The sequence below is a fragment of the Nicotiana tomentosiformis genome, chromosome 10, assembly GCF_000390325.3.
Source record: "Nicotiana tomentosiformis chromosome 10, ASM39032v3, whole genome shotgun sequence".
NCBI classification, from domain to species: Eukaryota; Viridiplantae; Streptophyta; class Magnoliopsida; order Solanales; family Solanaceae; genus Nicotiana; species Nicotiana tomentosiformis.
In genome coordinates, this window is record NC_090821.1 from 34,688,346 (window position 1) to 34,708,184 (window position 19,839).

Sequence of the window (19,839 nt, forward strand, 5' to 3'; positions counted from 1 at the left end):
TTGTAGTGATAGTGTAGTAAGTATTGAAAATAGGTCTTGTGTAGTTTCTTCTTCATTTGTTTGTGTACTTTTGTCTTGATAAGTAATCTGCAATCACATTCTTGTCAGTAGGAATTATTTCTATTGTAAATGTGAAATTTAGTATATTTAATACGAGTCTTCGTATTTCTTTCGTTGTAACTGAGTCTTGTACCTTTTTGGTTATCCACCATTTAACTTGTGTGTTATCTGTTCTAACAATAAATTTGTTATATACTATATATGGTTCAAACGATAATAAACACTTATATAAAGCTAATAATTCTTTTCTATTTATTTCCCATTTTAACTGTGGTTCCGTAAATGATCCTGAATAATATCTACAGTGATGTTCTATTTTTTCATCCTTATATTTGTATTTAAGTACTCCTCCATAACTATGGTTACTTGAGTCTGTCTCTACTATATATATAAATTCTCTATTTTCATCTGGAAAATATAGTTTTGGTAATTTTTTACACATATCTTTTATTTTTTGTATATATGTTTTGTCTTTTTCATCAAAGTGATATTCTATATCTTTCTTTAATTTTTTCTGTAAAGGTTTTAAATTTTCTGCCAATTTAGGTATATATTCTCTAACTTGGTTAACTAATCCTAAGAATGATTGTAATTTCTTTTTTGTATCTAGGGTTTCATTTAAATTTATTATTTTTTGTACTATATGTGTTTGCATTTTAATTCCATTTTTATCTATTTGAATTCCTAAGAATTCCACCTGATTTTTAAGTATTTCTGCCTTATTTTTACTAAGGCTAATTCCTGAGGATTCTATTATATGTATGAATTTTTCTAATAATTTTATATGTTGATCTTGTGTCCTTGAGTATAGTAGTATATCGTCTATGTAGATTATACAGTTTTCTAATTGATTAAAATAGCTATCCATAAAATGTTGGTATCTTCCTGGTGCATTTTTATATCCAAATGGTAAAACGTTCCATTCATAAAATCCTTGTGGTACTGTAAAAGCTGTTAATTTTTTAGATTCTTCTTCTAATTTTAGGTGATAAAATCCTGATTTACAATCGAATTTACTGAAGTAATTATATCCTTGTACTTGCCTTATTTTTAATATTTTATTTGGTATCGGGTAATTATATGTTTTTGTTTTTGCATTTAAATTCCTATAATCTATTACCATTCTACTTTTACCTCTTTTTTGCTCATTATGTTTATTTACTATAAATGCTGGGCTATTATGTTTACTATTACTTTCCTGTATATAATTATTTTTTAATAGTTCTTTTATATGCATTTTGAATTCTTCTAGATCATTAAAATTATATTTTAATGGTTTCTGTGTTATTATACTATTTTCATCTATTAATTCTATTTTTACTTTCGTTTTATGTTTATCCCATCCTTGAAGGGGATTTTCATTATATAATGATTCTAATTTGTCTTGAATTATTTTTATCTTATTTATAGCAAATATTATTAATTCTATTTGTTGCTCATTTATTTTTTCATTTTCTAATTTTTGGGTTACCTTTTCACTTCCTTTAATCCACGGTGTTGTTTTTCTTATTTTATTTCTTACTCTTTTTGCTCCTATTTTTTGTTTGCATGGTGTAGTAAACCACCAATGAGTTTTTGTTATTATATGTGGGTATAATTTATCTAAAAAGGGCATTCCTATTAATATATCTTTATTTGTAAATTCATAACTATATATTTCATCCATAGTTAGTATTTTATCCCATATTTGTATTTTTATATTTTTTGCTTTTTGCGTTATCAAGCTTCCTTCATTGTTAAATCCTGTTACCACAATAGGTGTTAATAATTTTTCCCATTTATCTTCAGGTAAACAGTTATGTCTGCATACATTTACTCCTGCTCCTGTATCTATCATGGGTGTATAATATCTGCTGTAATATCCTTCTATTATTATTTTTGCTAGTATATATATTTTTGTCATGTTAAGGTTCTTTCAATTGTTATTTTCTTATTTTTATATGTTATTATAAGATGTCTATCTCCTAGGTTATATGGTTTAACTGTTTCTAACCATTTTATTCCTAAGGTAATATTTTCATTTCCTTGGTAAATATTAAATTCTATTTCTACTGGGATTCCTCCAATAATTAGTTCCTTCTTTGTTATTTCTTCTGTTCCTACCAAATTTTTAGGTAATCCTGGGCATATTGTTTCTGTAGTTATTATTTCACTTTCTTTAACTAGTTCTTTAGTTATATAATTGTCTTCTTGTCCAGTATTTATCATTATTAGGTATTTTCTTTGATCTATTACTCCTGTTATATAATAGTTGTGTAACTCCGGTTCTTTTATTAATCTTTGTGGGTTTGTATATTCTAATCTTCTCGAGGTACTTGCTCTTGAAGATGTAGTTTGTGGGGATTCATAATTTATTCTTTTAGATGTGCTTAGTCTTTCTCTTACTATTTCTAAATCTCCTTCCATATCTATATCTTTGTAACTATAATCATTATTGTCTATGACTGATATTATACTATCAAATGGGTTTTCTATCTTTATTTTTTCAATCTTATTTCGTGCTGTTATTTTGTGATTGGTTGTTAATATATATAAATTTTTACATTTTGCTGTAAATATTTTACTTCCTGGTGCCAGCTCTATTCCTGACATTTTCCAGTATATTAGCATCTAGCTCTGATACCATTTTGGGGGGTTTGTGGGTCGGATTTAGCTCCGATTAGCTTTTGTTCATAAATCTTCATAAGTCTGAATATTCTTCTACCAAATCGTATGTATTTTGTGGGTCTTCTACTTCTTTTTCGTATTTAAGTATTTTTTCCCAAATATCTATTTTTATGTCAGTAGGTTTTAATTCTTTGATAAAATATAGGACTAGTATTTTATATTTTTCTAGCATTCTTTTTGTCATGTAAGTAGTTATTCTGTATTTTTCTATCATTCTTTAAAAGTGGTTCAGATTATATTTTTGTTTAGTCTTTAGTGGATTTGTTGTATTTATGACTATTTTTATATTGTAAATATTTTATTGTAATATTCTGTTTGTAACGGTTTTATTTTTAATATTTCCGTTATGTCTTGTTGTATATTTATCAGAAGGTCTATATCCTTTGTTATTAAGTAAGTATTGATTGTTAATTTTAGTTGTTGTTCTAAAGCTTCTATTTTTTCCGTAATTTCTATCCAGTATGGTAAATATTCTTGATTTATCATGCTTAATCATAATATTCTCTTATTATAGATTCTAATTTTGATATTTCTATTTTACAATTTGTTATATATTCTACATATTCTATTTCTCCTGTTTCTATATATTCGTTTATATTAATTTTTTGGAGTTGGAAGAATGTTATTAATTTGTTTATATTTAGTTTTTCTAGTTTATCCTTATTATGTAGTTCTTTTAATTGTTTTATATTATCTCTTATATGTTCTAAAAAGATTAGATCTTTAGATTCTTGATATAATTGCATATTTTGATGTAATCTATGTTCTTGTAATTCTATTATTTTTCGGGTTTCTGTTAGGTTCATCTAGTCTGAATATATATCCTCTGTAAGTATATCAAATTCAGATAGGCTTATTGTATTCTCTTCTTCTAAGTCAGATAATTCTGCTAAATCATACCATTGTTGGGTCATTAGTTCTAGTATTTCGTTCATAAGTAATTTGTCAAATATTATATTTTTGATATCATTATTTAGTGATCTAAGTATGTGTAAAATGGTTATTTTATATTCATCAGTGTTATCTAAGATGTAAGGATGATCCATTTTTGTTTGATGTTTTGGCTAAAAATATTCCTTTAATCTCTTCGTTTATCATGTTTATCGTCATCCTATAACAAGTTATTAAGAACAATTCTTTTAGTCACTACCATGATTTTTTGCTTCAATCGTTTTACCCTAACAGCGCCTCAACTCTGGTTACTTCCCTACCACGGCCTTCTGCCTTACTGGTTTCACCCTTAGGATGGCATAGTCTGGGCTTAAACTACTCTCAGCATAATTATTCATGGCAAACTTACTAAAATTATTCTAAATAACAGTTATAACATGATAACAATTATGATAATCTAGAGATTTCAGGAATATATGTATTTAGCTATACATATTTTAAAAAAAACTTACTTGATACTGTATATCGGGGATTTCTTCTTTCATAGGTTTGGATTGCTCCATAGATTAAAGATGTTAATTTATTTCACTGAATAGATTTTTACAAGAGAGGTTACAAGAGAGTTTTTTCAGAAGGATGTGAAAGGGGTAAGGTAAGGTGTGTCCCTCTAAGCCTTAAGGGCTGTCTATTTATAACGGAAACTAATCCAAACATCGTCCTCCTAACTTTACACTTGGACGGTCTAAAATTAAAGTAAAAGACGCGTTCCCAACAGTTTTTCCACTGACAGTGGTAGTGATAAAGTGGGACTCACAACAACAACTTAAAAACTAAAAGACGGAAAATAATTTACATAAAGTCAAAAGTTGCTTTAATAATTACATAGCTTTTTTCTTTATGTCATTTTCTGCTTCTTCTTGGGTCCTGCCGATCCTGCTAGCTGTCCTTTTGTTTTTGTCTTGTAGCTTTTGTTGTAAGATTCCTTTGTCTCTTTCTTGATATTTTGTTGCGTATCTTTTTAGTTTTCTTCTTCTTCAAATTTGATTTCTGGAACTATGTTTTTCTCTCCTTGACATTTCGAACATATGTGCTCTGAGTAGATTGGACTAATTTGTTTGCAGTATCTTGTCATTAAGTTTTGAGAAATAAATTCTCCTCTAATAGCTCTTGTAATGGGTGCTTCTTCTGGTTGGATTAATGTTTTAATCCATCTCCGTATCTCTTCCATGTCGTTTTCCCTTAGGTTTTTTGAATGGGTGTAGATCATCGTGTGTTCTCGGGATTGGTATCCCCAAATAGGTTTTTCTTCTACATAATTGTTGACTAGTTCACTTAGAATGGTTGATAGTCCTATAATTCTTTTGTTTGAGTAGAATGCTGGTATATCAGGTTTGGGTATTTCTGGTTGTATTTGTACATTTTCTGGGATAATCATTTCTCTAGTTAGTCCTAATTTAATAACTTGGATTATTGGTTTTATCTCGTTATAGAGTATCTCTGCTGGTGCTACATAAAATTTTATATAAAATAGGTCTCCTTTGGTGATTCTCTTGTAGGTAGTAAAGGCACTATATAGCTCTGGTATTGTAGCTATTTCTTGTCCGGTTTGTGTGTACACTGTACTTAATAGTCCGTAATTGTAACATGTTTTAACTAAATTTGCATTCGTCCCTGGTTGGGCAATCAGTCGGTTGTATCCTTGTAATGGTTGTGTTATATAGTCTGTTTTTGGGTTTTGGATTGTTTTTGATCTCGGATTTAGGTTTAAAAAGGTTTGAATCTTGTGGATATTTTGTATATAGCTGTTGGTAATATAATCGTAGGTTTGTTTTTCCTGGTTTAAGCTTTCTCTATAGCTAGTTGTTTGTGGTGATGGTGTCAAAGGATTTTGGGATTTTGGGGTATATGGCTTGTTGAACATGGCGTTCATATTTGTATTTGTATGTTTTCCTTTTCTTATTGCTGATGTTGATGTACCTGCAGCTGTATGTAAAATAGTGTTAGTTTGTAGGTTTTGGGTTTTTAGGTGTTTCCCAACGTCACCTCCTAGGTCCGCATGTTTTGAGCCATGCTGCTGGCTTAGTTCCGCATGTTTTGAGCCATGCTGCTGGCTTAGGTTTTTTGCTTCTATAATCTGCAACCTCTTTTCTACTTCCGTCATTTGTAGTGATAGTGTAGTAAGTATTGAAAATAGGTCTTGTGTAGTTTCTTCTTCATTTGTTTGTGTACTTTTGTCTTGATAAGTAATCTGCAATCACATTCTTGTCAGTAGGAATTATTTCTATTGTAAATGTGAAATTTAGTATATTTAATACGAGTCTTCGTATTTCTTTCGTTGTAACTGAGTCTTGTACCTTTTTGGTTATCCACCATTTAACTTGTGTGTTATCTGTTCTAACAATAAATTTGTTATATACTATATATGGTTCAAACGATAATAAACACTTATATAAAGCTAATAATTCTTTTCTATTTATTTCCCATTTTAACTGTGGTTCCGTAAATGATCCTGAATAATATCTACAGTGATGTTCTATTTTTTCATCCTTATATTTGTATTTAAGTACTCCTCCATAACTATGGTTACTTGAGTCTGTCTCTACTATATATATAAATTCTCTATTTTCATCTGGAAAATATAGTTTTGGTAATTTTTTACACATATCTTTTATTTTTTGTATATATGTTTTGTCTTTTTCATCAAAGTGATATTCTATATCTTTCTTTAATTTTTTCTGTAAAGGTTTTAAATTTTCTGCCAATTTAGGTATATATTCTCTAACTTGGTTAACTAATCCTAAGAATGATTGTAATTTCTTTTTTGTATCTAGGGTTTCATTTAAATTTATTATTTTTTGTACTATATGTGTTTGCATTTTAATTCCATTTTTATCTATTTGAATTCCTAAGAATTCCACCTGATTTTTAAGTATTTCTGCCTTATTTTTACTAAGGCTAATTCCTGAGGATTCTATTATATGTATGAATTTTTCTAATAATTTTATATGTTGATCTTGTGTCCTTGAGTATAGTAGTATATCGTCTATGTAGATTATACAGTTTTCTAATTGATTAAAATAGCTATCCATAAAATGTTGGTATCTTCCTGGTGCATTTTTATATCCAAATGGTAAAACGTTCCATTCATAAAATCCTTGTGGTACTGTAAAAGCTGTTAATTTTTTAGATTCTTCTTCTAATTTTAGGTGATAAAATCCTGATTTACAATCGAATTTACTGAAGTAATTATATCCTTGTACTTGCCTTATTTTTAATATTTTATTTGGTATCGGGTAATTATATGTTTTTGTTTTTGCATTTAAATTCCTATAATCTATTACCATTCTACTTTTACCTCTTTTTTGCTCATTATGTTTATTTACTATAAATGCTGGGCTATTATGTTTACTATTACTTTCCTGTATATAATTATTTTTTAATAGTTCTTTTATATGCATTTTGAATTCTTCTAGATCATTAAAATTATATTTTAATGGTTTCTGTGTTATTATACTATTTTCATCTATTAATTCTATTTTTACTTTCGTTTTATGTTTATCCCATCCTTGAAGGGGATTTTCATTATATAATGATTCTAATTTGTCTTGAATTATTTTTATCTTATTTATAGCAAATATTATTAATTCTATTTGTTGCTCATTTATTTTTTCATTTTCTAATTTTTGGGTTACCTTTTCACTTCCTTTAATCCACGGTGTTGTTTTTCTTATTTTATTTCTTACTCTTTTTGCTCCTATTTTTTGTTTGCATGGTGTAGTAAACCACCAATGAGTTTTTGTTATTATATGTGGGTATAATTTATCTAAAAAGGGCATTCCTATTAATATATCTTTATTTGTAAATTCATAACTATATATTTCATCCATAGTTAGTATTTTATCCCATATTTGTATTTTTATATTTTTTGCTTTTTGCGTTATCAAGCTTCCTTCATTGTTAAATCCTGTTACCACAATAGGTGTTAATAATTTTTCCCATTTATCTTCAGGTAAACAGTTATGTCTGCATACATTTACTCCTGCTCCTGTATCTATCATGGGTGTATAATATCTGCTGTAATATCCTTCTATTATTATTTTTGCTAGTATATATATTTTTGTCATGTTAAGGTTCTTTCAATTGTTATTTTCTTATTTTTATATGTTATTATAAGATGTCTATCTCCTAGGTTATATGGTTTAACTGTTTCTAACCATTTTATTCCTAAGGTAATATTTTCATTTCCTTGGTAAATATTAAATTCTATTTCTACTGGGATTCCTCCAATAATTAGTTCCTTCTTTGTTATTTCTTCTGTTCCTACCAAATTTTTAGGTAATCCTGGGCATATTGTTTCTGTAGTTATTATTTCACTTTCTTTAACTAGTTCTTTAGTTATATAATTGTCTTCTTGTCCAGTATTTATCATTATTAGGTATTTTCTTTGATCTATTACTCCTGTTATATAATAGTTGTGTAACTCCGGTTCTTTTATTAATCTTTGTGGGTTTGTATATTCTAATCTTCTCGAGGTACTTGCTCTTGAAGATGTAGTTTGTGGGGATTCATAATTTATTCTTTTAGATGTGCTTAGTCTTTCTCTTACTATTTCTAAATCTCCTTCCATATCTATATCTTTGTAACTATAATCATTATTGTCTATGACTGATATTATACTATCAAATGGGTTTTCTATCTTTATTTTTTCAATCTTATTTCGTGCTGTTATTTTGTGATTGGTTGTTAATATATATAAATTTTTACATTTTGCTGTAAATATTTTACTTCCTGGTGCCAGCTCTATTCCTGACATTTTCCAGTACAATACTAGTGATTTATCTATATTAGCATCTTTTAATGCTACTGTATAGTTAGCACTAATTATAAATTTAAATTTTTGGTATATCAAATTTCCTTTTATTGCACAAATTATACTCTTTTCTATAGGTTGTACTATTCTATCATCTGCTAAATATATTTCTATTGGTGTATCTATCCCTTCTCTAAAACAGGCTTTTATAAGTATTTCTGTTCCTCCTAAGTGTACATATTTGATCGGATTTTTTGCTTTTATATTCTGAATTTCTTTATTTATTGTTCTTTTATTTATTATAGGTATTTTAGCTTTTCCTCTAGTATATTTACAATCTATTATATGTTCTTTTTGACTTATTACATAATATTCTTCTTTTTTAATTTTGAACCAGTTTTTTATTGTTGGTACTTCTAATATTTTACCGATGCTTAAATCTAAATCTTTTCCTTTTATTTTTTCAAAAATATCATTATCAAATATTACTTTTTGTTCACTTGATTCTTCATCCTTATATTCTTCTCTGCTTATTATTTGTATATCGTTTTCAGTCATTTTCCTCTATATCTGATAGTTCTTTTTCTGATTCTATTTCTGTTTCTAATTCAGGTTCTAATTCATAAATACTATCTTCACTATCTAATTCATAATCTATATAGTCTAGTTGCATGTATTCTTCATTATCAGTGTTAATTTCTGTTATTTGTTTCTTTTTAGGGTCTCTAGGTAATTTACAATCTTTGGCTAGGTGTCCTAATTTTCCACAATTGTAACAAGTACATTCGGATAATTTTTTCTTAATTCTATATGGTCTTTTTCTTTTGTAATCTTTTATATAATATCTTTTCCTCGGGTTTTTATACTTATATTTTAACTTATTTCTTCTATATTTTTTATATTTTCTTTTATAATTTTTCTTTTTATAATAATTATCTGTACATCCAAACTGGGGTGCAGTTTTAATTTTACAACATGTAAGGTTTTTTATCAGTGTTTTTTCCATTTTAATTTCTTCTTTATGTTTTTCACATAATTCTATAAACCAATTCTTTAAATATCTAATTCTAGCTCCTAAGGTATCTTCTAATCCTGCTTTTTCCCAATCTCTTATTATTTTAGAACTAAAAGGTTCTGGTAATTTTGTAAAGTATATTTTTCTGATTTCTTTTCCTTCTTCAACACTATATGTTCCTTTATAGTAATATTCTTTAAATGCACACGTATATTCGTCTATGTAACACATGTTACATATAGCTAGTTTGTTCATTAGATTTCTACTTACTGTTTTTTCTTTTTGTTGCTCTTCTATTTCTGTTGTCATACTACTAAATTCATTTCTTATAGCTAATTCATATTTTATTAATATGTCTATAGTTGTTGTAGCTGATTCACCATCGAATTTTTTATTACTTCTTAATGCTTTTATACTTTCATCATTTAGATTTTGTATCCATAATTTTACTGTTCCTATTATTGTCCTTTCTATATATCCTGGTGCTTCTGGAATTGGTATTTTATTATCTATTAATTGTTTTGATATATATCCTACCCATAGTTGTATTATTTTATTAACGTCTTCTACGCAATCTAAGTCCAAAAAGTTATATTGTTCATTTATTGTTTTTGGTGTCCATTTTCTGTTTAATCTTTTATCCCATAATACTTTACTTCTGTCACTTCGTTCATAATTATTATTGTAATATGTTGGTATTGTTTGTTTGTATTTTCTTTCTTTTGATGTACTTGGTTTTTCGCTTATATCTCCGGCATATATTTCTGGATTTATTATGTTATTTGTTTTAGTTATAAGTTCTGTATATGTTTCACTTATTTCTGAATCTTCTGAACTTTCTGTATTCTGTTCATTTTCATTATTAGTTTCATTTATTTCTTCAAGTTTTACTTCTATGTCCTCTTTTAATTTTTCCCTAAATTTTTCTATTTCTTCCTTCAATCTTTCTTCTTGCTCTAATTCTTTTTTCTTTTCTCTTTCTCTCTGTTTGTTTTCATACAATTCTTTTAATATTGCTAATTCTTTTTCTAATTCCATTATCCTGGTGTTTTTGTTTTCTTCCACTTGCTGTAATTCTTTTTTAGCTTGTTGCCTAATTTTTTCAATTTCATTTTTCCTATCAATTTCTTCATTTTCTTTTATTATTCTTGTCATTGCTGTTAAACTATCTTCTAATCTTGCAGTTTCTTTTTCTAACATTAAATATATGTTTTCTCCTACTTTCTTATATCTTCTTCCTATATTTGAAGTTATTATTTTTATTTTTAATCCATCCAAATTTTTATTTGGATGGATTAAAAATAAAAATAATAACTTCAAATATAGGAAGAAGATATAAGAAAGTAGGAGAAAACATATATTTAATGTTAGAAAAAGAAACTGCAAGATTAGAAGATAGTTTAACAGCAATGACAAGAATAATAAAAGAAAATGAAGAAATTGATAGGAAAAATGAAATTGAAAAAATTAGGCAACAAGCTAAAAAAGAATTACAGCAAGTGGAAGAAAACAAAAACACCAGGATAATGGAATTAGAAAAAGAATTAGCAATATTAAAAGAATTGTATGAAAACAAACAGAGAGAAAGAGAAAAGAAAAAAGAATTAGAGCAAGAAGAAAGATTGAAGGAAGAAATAGAAAAATTTAGGGAAAAATTAAAAGAGGACATAGAAGTAAAACTTGAAGAAATAAATGAAACTAATAATGAAAATGAACAGAATACAGAAAGTTCAGAAGATTCAGAAATAAGTGAAACATATACAGAACTTATAACTAAAACAAATAACATAATAAATCCAGAAATATATGCCGGAGATATAAGCGAAAAACCAAGTACATCAAAAGAAAGAAAATACAAACAAACAATACCAACATATTACAATAATAATTATGAACGAAGTGACAGAAGTAAAGTATTATGGGATAAAAGATTAAACAGAAAATGGACACCAAAAACAATAAATGAACAATATAACTTTTTGGACTTAGATTGCGTAGAAGACGTTAATAAAATAATACAACTATGGGTAGGATATATATCAAAACAATTAATAGATAATAAAATACCAATTCCAGAAGCACCAGGATATATAGAAAGGACAATAATAGGAACAGTAAAATTATGGATACAAAATCTAAATGATGAAAGTATAAAAGCATTAAGAAGTAATAAAAAATTCGATGGTGAATCAGCTACAACAACTATAGACATATTAATAAAATATGAATTAGCTATAAGAAATGAATTTAGTAGTATGACAACAGAAATAGAAGAGCAACAAAAAGAAAAAACAGTAAGTAGAAATCTAATGAACAAACTAGCTATATGTAACATGTGTTACATAGACGAATATACGTGTGCATTTAAAGAATATTACTATAAAGGAACATATAGTGTTGAAGAAGGAAAAGAAATCAGAAAAATATACTTTACAAAATTACCAGAACCTTTTAGTTCTAAAATAATAAGAGATTGGGAAAAAGCAGGATTAGAAGATACCTTAGGAGCTAGAATTAGATATTTAAAGAATTGGTTTATAGAATTATGTGAAAAACATAAAGAAGAAATTAAAATGGAAAAAACACTGATAAAAAACCTTACATGTTGTAAAATTAAAACTGCACCCCAGTTTGGATGTACAGATAATTATTATAAAAAGAAAAATTATAAAAGAAAATATAAAAAATATAGAAGAAATAAGTTAAAATATAAGTATAAAAACCCGAGGAAAAGATATTATATAAAAGATTACAAAAGAAAAAGACCATATAGAATTAAGAAAAAATTATCCGAATGTACTTGTTACAATTGTGGAAAATTAGGACACCTAGCCAAAGATTGTAAATTACCTAGAGACCCTAAAAAGAAACAAATAACAGAAATTAACACTGATAATGAAGAATACATGCAACTAGACTATATAGATTATGAATTAGATAGTGAAGATAGTATTTATGAATTAGAACCTGAATTAGAAACAGAAATAGAATCAGAAAAAGAACTATCAGATATAGAGGAAAATGACTGAAAACGATATACAAATAATAAGCAGAGAAGAATATAAGGATGAAGAATCAAGTGAACAAAAAGTAATATTTGATAATGATATTTTTGAAAAAATAAAAGGAAAAGATTTAGATTTAAGCATCGGTAAAATATTAGAAGTACCAACAATAAAAAACTGGTTCAAAATTAAAAAAGAAGAATATTATGTAATAAGTCAAAAAGAACATATAATAGATTGTAAATATACTAGAGGAAAAGCTAAAATACCTATAATAAATAAAAGAACAATAAATAAAGAAATTCAGAATATAAAAGCAAAAAATCCGATCAAATATGTACACTTAGGAGGAACAGAAATACTTATAAAAGCCTGTTTTAGAGAAGGGATAGATACACCAATAGAAATATATTTAGCAGATGATAGAATAGTACAACCTATAGAAAAGAGTATAATTTGTGCAATAAAAGGAAATTTGATATACCAAAAATTTAAATTTATAATTAGTGCTAACTATACAGTAGCATTAAAAGATGCTAATATAGATAAATCACTAGTATTGTACTGGAAAATGTCAGGAATAGAGCTGGCACCAGGAAGTAAAATATTTACAGCAAAATGTAAAAATTTATATATATTAACAACCAATCACAAAATAACAGCACGAAATAAGATTGAAAAAATAAAGATAGAAAACCCATTTGATAGTATAATATCAGTCATAGACAATAATGATTATAGTTACAAAGATATAGATATGGAAGGAGATTTAGAAATAGTAAGAGAAAGACTAAGCACATCTAAAAGAATAAATTATGAATCCCCACAAACTACATCTTCAAGAGCAAGTACCTCGAGAAGATTAGAATATACAAACCCACAAAGATTAATAAAAGAACCGGAGTTACACAACTATTATATAACAGGAGTAATAGATCAAAGAAAATACCTAATAATGATAAATACTGGACAAGAAGACAATTATATAACTAAAGAACTAGTTAAAGAAAGTGAAATAATAACTACAGAAACAATATGCCCAGGATTACCTAAAAATTTGGTAGGAACAGAAGAAATAACAAAGAAGGAACTAATTATTGGAGGAATCCCAGTAGAAATAGAATTTAATATTTACCAAGGAAATGAAAATATTACCTTAGGAATAAAATGGTTAGAAACAGTTAAACCATATAACCTAGGAGATAGACATCTTATAATAACATATAAAAATAAGAAAATAACAATTGAAAGAACCTTAACATGACAAAAATATATATACTAGCAAAAATAATAATAGAAGGATATTACAGCAGATATTATACACCCATGATAGATACAGGAGCAGGAGTAAATGTATGCAGACATAACTGTTTACCTGAAGATAAATGGGAAAAATTATTAACACCTATTGTGGTAACAGGATTTAACAATGAAGGAAGCTTGATAACGCAAAAAGCAAAAAATATAAAAATACAAATATGGGATAAAATACTAACTATGGATGAAATATATAGTTATGAATTTACAAATAAAGATATATTAATAGGAATGCCCTTTTTAGATAAATTATACCCACATATAATAACAAAAACTCATTGGTGGTTTACTACACCATGCAAACAAAAAATAGGAGCAAAAAGAGTAAGAAATAAAATAAGAAAAACAACACCGTGGATTAAAGGAAGTGAAAAGGTAACCCAAAAATTAGAAAATGAAAAAATAAATGAGCAACAAATAGAATTAATAATATTTGCTATAAATAAGATAAAAATAATTCAAGACAAATTAGAATCATTATATAATGAAAATCCCCTTCAAGGATGGGATAAACATAAAACGAAAGTAAAAATAGAATTAATAGATGAAAATAGTATAATAACACAGAAACCATTAAAATATAATTTTAATGATCTAGAAGAATTCAAAATGCATATAAAAGAACTATTAAAAAATAATTATATACAGGAAAGTAATAGTAAACATAATAGCCCAGCATTTATAGTAAATAAACATAATGAGCAAAAAAGAGGTAAAAGTAGAATGGTAATAGATTATAGGAATTTAAATGCAAAAACAAAAACATATAATTACCCGATACCAAATAAAATATTAAAAATAAGGCAAGTACAAGGATATAATTACTTCAGTAAATTCGATTGTAAATCAGGATTTTATCACCTAAAATTAGAAGAAGAATCTAAAAAATTAACAGCTTTTACAGTACCACAAGGATTTTATGAATGGAACGTTTTACCATTTGGATATAAAAATGCACCAGGAAGATACCAACATTTTATGGATAGCTATTTTAATCAATTAGAAAACTGTATAATCTACATAGACGATATACTACTATACTCAAGGACACAAGATCAACATATAAAATTATTAGAAAAATTCATACATATAATAGAATCCTCAGGAATTAGCCTTAGTAAAAATAAGGCAGAAATACTTAAAAATCAGGTGGAATTCTTAGGAATTCAAATAGATAAAAATGGAATTAAAATGCAAACACATATAGTACAAAAAATAATAAATTTAAATGAAACCCTAGATACAAAAAAGAAATTACAATCATTCTTAGGATTAGTTAACCAAGTTAGAGAATATATACCTAAATTGGCAGAAAATTTAAAACCTTTACAGAAAAAATTAAAGAAAGATATAGAATATCACTTTGATGAAAAAGACAAAACATATATACAAAAAATAAAAGATATGTGTAAAAAATTACCAAAACTATATTTTCCAGATGAAAATAGAGAATTTATATATATAGTAGAGACAGACTCAAGTAACCATAGTTATGGAGGAGTACTTAAATACAAATATAAGGATGAAAAAATAGAACATCACTGTAGATATTATTCAGGATCATTTACGGAACCACAGTTAAAATGGAAAATAAATAGAAAAGAATTATTAGCTTTATATAAGTGTTTATTATCGTTTGAACCATATATAGTATATAACAAATTTATTGTTAGAACAGATAACACACAAGTTAAATGGTGGATAACCAAAAAGGTACAAGACTCAGTTACAACGAAAGAAATACGAAGACTCGTATTAAATATACTAAATTTCACATTTACAATAGAAATAATTCCTACTGACAAGAATGTGATTGCAGATTACTTATCAAGACAAAAGTACACAAACAAATGAAGAAGAAACTACACAAGACCTATTTTCAATACTTACTACACTATCACTACAAATGACGGAAGTAGAAAAGAGGTTGCAGATTATAGAAGCAAAAAACCTAAGCCAGCAGCATGGCTCAAAACATGCGGAACTAAGCCAGCAGCATGGCTCAAAACATGCGGACCTAGGAGGTGACGTTGGGAAACACCTAAAAACCCAAAACCTACAAACTAACACTATTTTACATACAGCTGCAGGTACATCAACATCAGCAATAAGAAAAGGAAAACATACAAATACAAATATGAACGCCATGTTCAACAAGCCATATACCCCAAAATCCCAAAATCCTTTGACACCATCACCACAAACAACTAGCTATAGAGAAAGCTTAAACCAGGAAAAACAAACCTACGATTATATTACCAACAGCTATATACAAAATATCCACAAGATTCAAACCTTTTTAAACCTAAATCCGAGATCAAAAACAATCCAAAACCCAAAAACAGACTATATAACACAACCATTACAAGGATACAACCGACTGATTGCCCAACCAGGGACGAATGCAAATTTAGTTAAAACATGTTACAATTACGGACTATTAAGTACAGTGTACACACAAACCGGACAAGAAATAGCTACAATACCAGAGCTATATAGTGCCTTTACTACCTACAAGAGAATCACCAAAGGAGACCTATTTTATATAAAATTTTATGTAGCACCAGCAGAGATACTCTATAACGAGATAAAACCAATAATCCAAGTTATTAAATTAGGACTAACTAGAGAAATGATTATCCCAGAAAATGTACAAATACAACCAGAAATACCCAAACCTGATATACCAGCATTCTACTCAAACAAAAGAATTATAGGACTATCAACCATTCTAAGTGAACTAGTCAACAATTATGTAGAAGAAAAACCTATTTGGGGATACCAATCCCGAGAACACACGATGATCTACACCCATTCAAAAAACCTAAGGGAAAACGACATGGAAGAGATACGGAGATGGATTAAAACATTAATCCAACCAGAAGAAGCACCCATTACAAGAGCTATTAGAGGAGAATTTATTTCTCAAAACTTAATGACAAGATACTGCAAACAAATTAGTCCAATCTACTCAGAGCACATATGTTCGAAATGTCAAGGAGAGAAAAACATAGTTCCAGAAATCAAATTTGAAGAAGAAGAAAACTAAAAAGATACGCAACAAAATATCAAGAAAGAGACAAAGGAATCTTACAACAAAAGCTACAAGACAAAAACAAAAGGACAGCTAGCAGGATCGGCAGGACCCAAGAAGAAGCAGAAAATGACATAAAGAAAAAAGCTATGTAATTATTAAAGCAACTTTTGACTTTATGTAAATTATTTTCCGTCTTTTAGTTTTTAAGTTGTTGTTGTGAGTCCCACTTTATCACTACCACTGTCAGTGGAAAAACTGTTGGGAACGCGTCTTTTACTTTAATTTTAGACCGTCCAAGTGTAAAGTTAGGAGGACGATGTTTGGATTAGTTTCCGTTATAAATAGACAGCCCTTAAGGCTTAGAGGGACACACCTTACCTTACCCCTTTCACATCCTTCTGAAAAAACTCTCTTGTAACCTCTCTTGTAAAAATCTATTCAGTGAAATAAATTAACATCTTTAATCTATGGAGCAATCCAAACCTATGAAAGAAGAAATCCCCGATATACAGTATCAAGTAAGTTTTTTTTAAAATATGTATAGCTAAATACATATATTCCTGAAATCTCTAGATTATCATAATTGTTATCATGTTATAACTGTTATTTAGAATAATTTTAGTAAGTTTGCCATGAATAATTATGCTGAGAGTAGTTTAAGCCCAGACTATGCCATCCTAAGGGTGAAACCAGTAAGGCAGAAGGCCGTGGTAGGGAAGTAACCAGAGTTGAGGCGCTGTTAGGGTAAAACGATTGAAGCAAAAAATCATGGTAGTGACTAAAAGAATTGTTCTTAATAACTTGTTATAGGATGACGATAAACATGATAAACGAAGAGATTAAAGGAATATTTTTAGCCAAAACATCAAACAAAAATGGATCATCCTTACATCTTAGATAACACTGATGAATATAAAATAACCATTTTACACATACTTAGATCACTAAATAATGATATCAAAAATATAATATTTGACAAATTACTTATGAACGAAATACTAGAACTAATGACCCAACAATGGTATGATTTAGCAGAATTATCTGACTTAGAAGAAGAGAATACAATAAGCCTATCTGAATTTGATATACTTACAGAGGATATATATTCAGACTAGATGAACCTAACAGAAACTCGAAAAATAATAGAATTACAAGAACATAGATTACATCAAAATATGCAATTATATCAAGAATCTAAAGATCTAATCTTTTTAGAACATATAAGAGATAATATAAAACAATTAAAAGAACTACATAATAAGGATAAACTAGAAAAACTAAATATAAACAAATTAATAACATTCTTCCAACTCCAAAAAATTAATATAAACGAATATATAGAAACAGGAGAAATAGAATATGTAGAATATATAACAAATTGTAAAATAGAAATATCAAAATTAGAATCTATAATAAGAGAATATTATGATTAAGCATGATAAATCAAGAATATTTACCATACTGGATAGAAATTACGGAAAAAATAGAAGCTTTAGAACAACAACTAAAATTAACAATCAATACTTACTTAATAACAAAGGATATAGACCTTCTGATAAATATACAACAAGACATAACGGAAATATTAAAAATAAAACCGTTACAAACAGAATATTACAATAAAATATTTACAATATAAAAATAGTCATAAATACAACAAATCCACTAAAGACTAAACAAAAATATAATCTGAACCACTTTTAAAGAATGATAGAAAAATACAGAATAACTACTTACATGACAAAAAGAATGCTAGAAAAATATAAAATACTAGTCCTATATTTTATCAAAGAATTAAAACCTACTGACATAAAAATAGATATTTGGGAAAAAATACTTAAATACGAAAAAGAAGTAGAAGACCCACAAAATACATACGATTTGGTAGAAGAATATTCAGACTTATGAAGATTTATGAACAAAAGCTAATCGGAGCTAAATCCGACCCACAAACCCCCCAAAATGGTATCCAATCTACTCAGAGCACATATGTTCGAAATGTCAAGGAGAGAAAAACATAGTTCCAGAAATCAAATTTGAAGAAGAAGAAAACTAAAAAGATACGCAACAAAATATCAAGAAAGAGACAAAGGAAATTCTGCCAATTTAGGTATATATTCTCTAACTTGGTTAACTAATCCTAAGAATGATTGTAATTTCTTTTTTGTATCTAGGGTTTCATTTAAATTTATTATTTTTTGTACTATATGTGTTTGCATTTTAATTCCATTTTTATCTATTTGAATTCCTAAGAATTCCACCTGATTATTATGGGATAAAAGATTAAACAGAAAATGGACACCAAAAACAATAAATGAACAATATAACTTTTTGGACTTAGATTGCGTAGAAGACGTTAATAAAATAATACAACTATGGGTAGGATATATATCAAAACAATTAATAGATAATAAAATACCAATTCCAGAAGCACCAGGATATATAGAAAGGACAATAATAGGAACAGTAAAATTATGGATACAAAAAGGTTTGAATCTTGTGGATATTTTGTATATAGCTGTTGGTAATATAATCGTAGGTTTGTTTTTCCTGGTTTAAGCTTTCTCTATAGCTAGTTGTTTGTGGTGATGGTGTCAAAGGATTTTGGGATTTTGGGGTATATGGCTTGTTGAACATGGCGTTCATATTTGTATTTGTATGTTTTCCTTTTCTTATTGCTGATGTTGATGTACCTGCAGCTGTATGTAAAATAGTGTTAGTTTGTAGGTTTTGGGTTTTTAGGTGTTTCCCAACGTCACCTCCTAGGTCCGCATGTTTTGAGCCATGCTGCTGGCTTAGTTCCGCATGTTTTGAGCCATGCTGCTGGCTTAGGTTTTTTGCTTCTATAATCTGCAACCTCTTTTCTACTTCCGTCATTTGTAGTGATAGTGTAGTAAGTATTGAAAATAGGTCTTGTGTAGTTTCTTCTTCATTTGTTTGTGTACTTTTGTCTTGATAAGTAATCTGCAATCACATTCTTGTCAGTAGGAATTATTTCTATTGTAAATGTGAAATTTAGTATATTTAATACGAGTCT

At 27.7% G+C, this 19,839-nt stretch overlaps 2 protein-coding genes and 2 pseudogenes across 2 annotated transcripts; 2 read left to right on the forward strand and 2 right to left on the reverse strand.

Moving 5' to 3' along the window:
• Positions 1 to 4,135: 4,135 nt before the first annotated feature.
• LOC138899989 (uncharacterized) lies at positions 4,136 to 5,779 on the reverse strand. The gene has a single exon (XM_070186690.1). The coding sequence runs from the start codon at positions 5,777 to 5,779 to the stop codon at positions 4,637 to 4,639; it is 1,143 nt and encodes a 380-aa protein (XP_070042791.1). The 3' UTR covers positions 4,136 to 4,636.
• Positions 5,780 to 9,494: 3,715 nt separating this feature from the next.
• On the reverse strand, positions 9,495 to 10,721 carry LOC138900638 (uncharacterized; annotated as a pseudogene).
• An 8-nt stretch (positions 10,722 to 10,729) lies between these two features.
• On the forward strand, positions 10,730 to 11,956 carry LOC138899990 (uncharacterized; annotated as a pseudogene).
• Positions 11,957 to 15,671: 3,715 nt separating this feature from the next.
• LOC138899991 (uncharacterized) lies at positions 15,672 to 17,315 on the forward strand. The gene has a single exon (XM_070186692.1). The coding sequence runs from the start codon at positions 15,672 to 15,674 to the stop codon at positions 16,812 to 16,814; it is 1,143 nt and encodes a 380-aa protein (XP_070042793.1). The 3' UTR covers positions 16,815 to 17,315.
• Positions 17,316 to 19,839: the final 2,524 nt, after the last annotated feature.